The sequence below is a fragment of the Pollicipes pollicipes genome, unplaced genomic scaffold (assembly GCF_011947565.3).
Source record: "Pollicipes pollicipes isolate AB1234 unplaced genomic scaffold, Ppol_2.1 Scaffold_4002;HRSCAF=4701_pilon_pilon_pilon, whole genome shotgun sequence".
Taxonomy (NCBI): domain Eukaryota; kingdom Metazoa; phylum Arthropoda; class Thecostraca; order Pollicipedomorpha; family Pollicipedidae; genus Pollicipes; species Pollicipes pollicipes.
The window spans coordinates 1776010-1781908 of NW_023596420.1; the positions used below are offsets into that span (position 1 = coordinate 1776010).

At 59.4% G+C, this 5899-nt stretch overlaps 1 protein-coding gene across 1 annotated transcript; it reads right to left on the minus strand.

The window, feature by feature from the left end:
• Window positions 1-215: 215 nt before the first annotated feature.
• On the minus strand, window positions 216-5187 carry LOC119093374 (bone morphogenetic protein 7). Its single transcript, XM_037216330.1, has 5 exons — window positions 5172-5187; window positions 4781-4923; window positions 2989-3057; window positions 1511-1662; window positions 216-944 (listed from the first exon to the last, which is right to left on the minus strand). Exons 1-5 carry the CDS (start codon window positions 5185-5187, stop codon window positions 707-709), a joined length of 618 nt encoding a protein of 205 aa, XP_037072225.1. The 3' UTR covers window positions 216-706.
• Between the last annotated feature and the right edge of the window lie 712 nt (window positions 5188-5899).

Sequence of the window (5899 nt, forward strand, 5' to 3'; positions counted from 1 at the left end):
CCGGCGGCGCCGTCCAAACGCCGCTGTCGGTCGGCGGCGCCGTCCAAACGCCGCTGTCGGCCGGCGGCGCCGTGCGAGCCGCCGCTGCCGGCCGGCGGCGCCGTGCGAGCCGCCGCTGTCGGCCGGCGGCGCCGTGCGAGCCGCCGTTGTCGGCTGACGGCGCCGTGCGAGCTGCTGTTGTCGGCCGGCGGCGCCGTACGAGCCGCCGCTGTCGGCCGGCGGCGCCGTGCGAGCTGCTGCTGTCGGTCGTACGTCAATCCTCGCAGCTCGCTCCGGTCGGCGTCCAGTCCTGGCGTGCTGACGGCAATGCGCATGACTGCCGCGCGGCGCGGCGGCCCCCTCCCGACTCGCACGTCCTCAGGCTGCCTGCCGTTCGGCGCGCCGCCGCTCCCTGCTGTGACCGTCCTCCGCGCTCCGCCCTCCAGCCCCTCCGCTGACGGCGCGACGCCGCTCCTCACCGCGGACCACCCGCCTGCCGGCATCGCAGTGAGGACGTTGGTGCGTCGGCGGACCCGTGCACTGCCAGCCCAGGCCGGCCCATGCCGCCGGCCGACGCCGAAGTGAGCAGCTCCGGCGCTCTCCCGCCGGCGCTGAGGGCGGTGCATGGCGAGAGTCCGGGGGAGATCGCCGCACCGTCACCCCCCGAGTCGACCCCTGTCCTGGCCTTGGCGTTCGGCGAGCCCGTGCACCCACCGCTTCCTCATCTTCAGTGGCAGCCGCAGCTGCTGGCCACCATCTTCCTATACTTCTTCAGGATAACGTTGAGGTTGTCGTTGAAGTAGAGCACGCTGATGCTGTTGAGCTTGGTGGGCGCGCACGACGGCTTGGGGTAGGTGTAAGGCTCCAGCAAGTGCGTCAACGTCTGCACGATGGCGTGGTTGGTGGCGTTCATCTGCGAGTTGAGCGGAAACGCGCACAGTCCGGTGCAGAAGAACGCTGCGTACCTGTCGGCACGCCACGGGCGCTGGCGTCGGCCGAGGGCAGCAGTGTCCAGGCACTGGCGCATATCACACGTTCAAGGGAGCACTGCCTCGCATAGGTCGTGCAAAGATGATTGGTTAAGGCGTGTACCACGTGCTGACGGGAGCACTTGCAAACATTATTGCTTACATGCGTATATTATGTGCTGGTATATGATCAATATAATATTGCAGATATTAAATACATTATGATATTGACCATAAATAATGAATTATCTAGCATTTTTACTTGATAGTCGGAAATCCATGTCATCGCATTACGTGGCTATTACCGGCTGGCGGCGCGTCCGATTCACATGCTGTGGTCGCCGGGTCCCAACGGCACACGGACGCGGCGTGTCAGGACGCCATAGGGCCCTTCTTTACCGATCGTATCCTGGCACCAAGCACAAGCAGCTCGGAGCCAGAGCCCCTGCCCACATGGCATTGGGGACTGGCAAATCAGCGTGCGCACCAGGCGCCTTGTGCCGAGCATGGCCCGAGTCGTGCTGGCTGAGTTGTTGACCTAAGGTGGGCCGACGGCGACGTACCCGTCTGGCGCGATGATCCAGTCTTGCCAGCCCAGGTCGCGGAAGCTGACGTAGAGGTTCTGCTTCTGGCAGACGCGGTACTCGCGCCTCTCGGTCAGCTCCTTCAGCGGGCTGTACGGCTCCGAGGAGCGGTTCCGTTTGCGTCCTTGCGTCTGGAACCGGAACGGCCGGCCGTGATGGGTCACACGAGGATCAATCCAGCACCCACGTACGCTTACTGCTCAGACAGACGCGTGGGCGGCCTCTAAAACTTTGACATTCTCGGGGAGGGCACATTAAATGGATCCTTGGGTACTCCACCTTAATTGTCCTATGACCCCCAAATGCGACTGCAATCCATCTCTGATGATGATAATGATGATTTGGGCATTACGGCGCGCCGACCACCCAGGCCACATGGCAGTCCATCCCTGCATGATCCCATCACGCCAACCGGCTAACACAGTCGTTCGTATCCGTCCCGTGCTACTGCGCTGCATTGCCATCGCGCCGCAGTAGCACGGGATCAGCTCAGGGTCAACAAACCGAAGTGAGTGCGTGGGCGCTATTGGGTAGACCCGGACACACAACTACTGGTATCCATGAAGGAAGACCTGATCAGCTGAGCAAAATGGCATTACTGAAAGGACGTACGCGCGCGTTTCAGTGAAGACTGGAGATTTCTGGGAGCCAGCAAAATTGCGTGTGATTAGCAATGGTTGGGCGTGCAGCTTCATAGCTTATGCCTATGCACACTCGACTTTACCCGCGTCCACACGACCCCTCCTGAATGTCAATCGGGCTGCCGCCTCTCCCGCCGCCTCTCACCGTCTACCGCCGGGAGCACGCCTGAACCGGGCGGCCGCCTCTCCTGCCGCCTCTCACCGTCTACCGCCGGGAGCACGCCTGCATCGGGCGGCCGCCTCTCCCGCCGCCTCTCACCGTCTGTCGCCGGGAGCACGCCTGTATCGGGCGGCCGCCTCTCCTGCCGCCTCTCACCGTCTACCGCCGGGAGCACGCCTGAACTGGGCGGCCGCCTCTCCCGCCGCCTCTCACCGTCTGCCGCCGGGAGCACGCCTGAACCGGGCGGCCGCCTCTCCTGCCGCCTCTCACCGTCTGTCGCCGGGAGCACGCCTGAACCGGGCGGCCGCCTCTCCTGCCGCCTCTCACCGTCTGTCGCCGAGAGCACGCCTGCATCGGGCGGCCGCCTCTCCCGCCGCCTCTCACCGTCTGTCGCCGGGAGCACGCCTGTATCGGGCGGCCGCCTCTCCTGCCGCCTCTCACCGTCTACCGCCGGGAGCACGCCTGAACCGGGCGGCCGCCTCTCCTGCCGCCTCTCACCGTCTGCCGCCGGGAGCACGCCTGAACCGGGCGGCCCCGCCTCTCCCGCCGCCCGCCTCTCACCGTCTGCCGCCGGGAGCACGCCTGAACCGGGACGGCGGCGGCATGCCGTCATGCGCCGGCTGCTTGAAGAACGCCGTCATGAAAGGCTGGCGTGCCTCCTCGCCGAACGCGTCCACGATACCCGCCTGGGCCGGTACCACGGTCGAGCCGTCCTCCAGCATGACCTGCCGGAGCGGGGACGGGGCGGGGTGGGGTTTGGCGTTACCGTCGGTCCGGGGCGGCAGCGCTGGACTCGTCCAGCTGATCCCCAGCTCAGCAGCGGGTGGGGGGATACCGGAGTCTAGGTCTGAAAAAGCCTTGAGACCAGATAATCTCAGATTTGGAAAACATTTCACGACCTTTCCAAAAACGGTCCATTTGGATCGCGGGTTCAAGGTAACTAATGCAAGGGAATCCCATGCGATCGGCAATGGGAATGCCTTGCAATGGGATAAGCCGGCCATATTAGCAGACAGAATCCACATTTTATATTTAAGATCTAACTCAATCTTTTTGAATGGATGGATTTCTGGAATCATACCTCACACTGTGCAGTCTTTGCTGTGAGCTCTGACCCCTACCGTCCGTGCCGTGCAAGCCAGGTCATAGGCAGGATTTCGTGGCGAAGTTTTGCCGTGCCGCAATTTTCGGCACGGTCCGTCCTTCCCTCTGACTTCATCTGACCCTCATTACGGCCACTATCACTAGGGCCATATCTGTCAAGGGCAATTAGCGAGCGTCTAAAGCGACTCCAACCCACCCCGCTTCGGGTGGGTGGATCGAAATGCACGTGCCCTAACCTGCTGGGATATCGGGACGGACAAAGATCTGCGCTACGGTGGAGGGGAAAGCTATTCCTAGATCCAGAACAAGACCCATCTTCAAATTTCTTTACGAAGAATCCTTCCAGCTCCATTTTGAGTAACTTTTCACACTTTGACCCGACCGAACCTTCAGCTGAGCGGTGCCAAAGCTTCCTGGCACCATGGGAGATTCGGCATCAAAGATCCTTAATACCCAGCTGCTACCTGGCGTTCACAAGCTAGTTTCGCATGGACAGGTTCACACACGCTACCTAAATGTGATAGATTGATGTGTAATTTGCGCACCCGTGGTTGGCTACCCTGAAGCAGGCAAGCGTTTCCCAATGAAAAAAAATGATCACTTGACATGCCCCATGACCTCAATCTTATTCATAATCTATATTCTATGTAATGTCATTCAGAAGAGTTGTTGACCCACTTGTGATACGACATCTTTTCGAAAACATTGCCAACGGATCTTTGATAGATTTTCCTGGAGGATCTCCTCGGATTCATAATTTTTGACAAGTTCTTTATATTCCAATCTACATTTTCAAACTAGGTAGAAATATTTCCTTGGATCCTTTGATCCACCCAGGGGCCCTCGCAAGCGTCCACGGATCAGCCAGTCACATAGCGTGTTCTGGGCCCGAGACAAGCGCGGTATCCTCCCAGCCGTCTAATAATGACGCTACAGGAGAAGGTCGAGCCAATTCGGATGATCGGCGCGAGCGCGGGCCTTCCCGACTGATATGAAGGGCGCCAGAGCAGCGGCGCCGTTACCGTCCGGCGTCCGAGCCAATCAGACAGGCGGTCTCCGCATCCGCTGGTTGTCGGGATGAGGCCAGACGCTAGTCACGTGGCGCGACCACGTGCCTCCGCCGACGACGTCCCACATTCCGGCGTGGTCGGGAAGCGCCGCGGACGAATCGAGGTCAAAGGTCACAGGTTACGCTCGAAATCCTGGCGCCGGGTTCGATTCCCGTCGCGGGAAACTTCCGCGCGCCGCAATGTCCTGGCGGAGCGACGGCTGTAATAACGTTACCACCCTCATACGTCGACAATGGACTGCCACGCTTGATGGGATGCACCGCGCTCCACTGACCTCGATGTAGAGGCCGAGGTTGAAGTCAGGGAACACTCTCCACAGGTCGGCCGCCCGGGTCACGTTGAAGGTCAGCCAGCCCACATAGCCCGGCTCCAGCGGCCGCCGGTCCACCTCCTTGAGATGGATCGTATGGTTCTCACCTGACGGAGAGGACGCAGCGTTGCCAGTTGGCTCCCAAACCGGCCGCAGATCGGAGACCAGACAGTGGTCTCAGGCCCGAGAGCAGACAGTCGCCTCGTCCGAATTCCACATCCTTTTTTGTGGACAGGCGCATCATCCACAGCATGGGCGCGCAAATCAGCCCTGCTCCGGTCAGGAATGTATGACATATATCCTTTTTATTCTTATGGGGCTGTCATTGATATCTCTCGGTCATAAGGCCATCTACGCAACGTTTTCTCCATCTCCAGATGAAACCCTAGTGCGTCGTGTGAAGCAAATAGGAAGAAGACCGGTCGTCAATTTGGAAAATACAGGCTGGCAAAACACTCCTGTAATAAAGCCAGCGTGAGATCATCGACTTTTGCCTAATATGCTTCCAAAATGCATCTGCAACTAAATATTCCTGATAACACCGTAGTGTAGGTGTAGTTGTGTGTGTGTGTGTGTGTGTGTGTGTGTGTGGTGTGTGTGTGTGTGTGTGTGTGTGTGTGTGTGTGTGTGTGTGTGTGTGTGTGTGTGTGTGTGTGGTGTGTGTGTGTGTGTGTGTGTGTGTGTGTGGTGTGTGTGTGTGTGTGGTGTGTGTGTGTGGTGTGTGTGTGTGTGTGTGTGTGTGTGTGTGTGTGTGTGTGTGTGTGTGGTGCGCGCGCGCGCGTGCGTGCGTGCGTGCGTGCGTGCGTGCGTGCGTGCGTGCGTGCGTGCGTGCGTGCGTGCGTGCGTGTGTATTCTGCCATGATACGATTCAGTTCCATTTAACCCTACTTTTACCTGGAAACCCCGTTCTTTTCAAGTCCTATCGTAAAACTAAGCACGTGCGCGTGTTGTACTTGTGGGAAAGCCCCCCCTAAGAGACTTCTTTAACGCATTTTGCGTATTGGCCTTTGGTTTTTACACTGAGTTTCCCCTTGAAGAGTTATGTTCGTAGCATATGAATCTGCTCTCTCTCTCTCTCTCTCT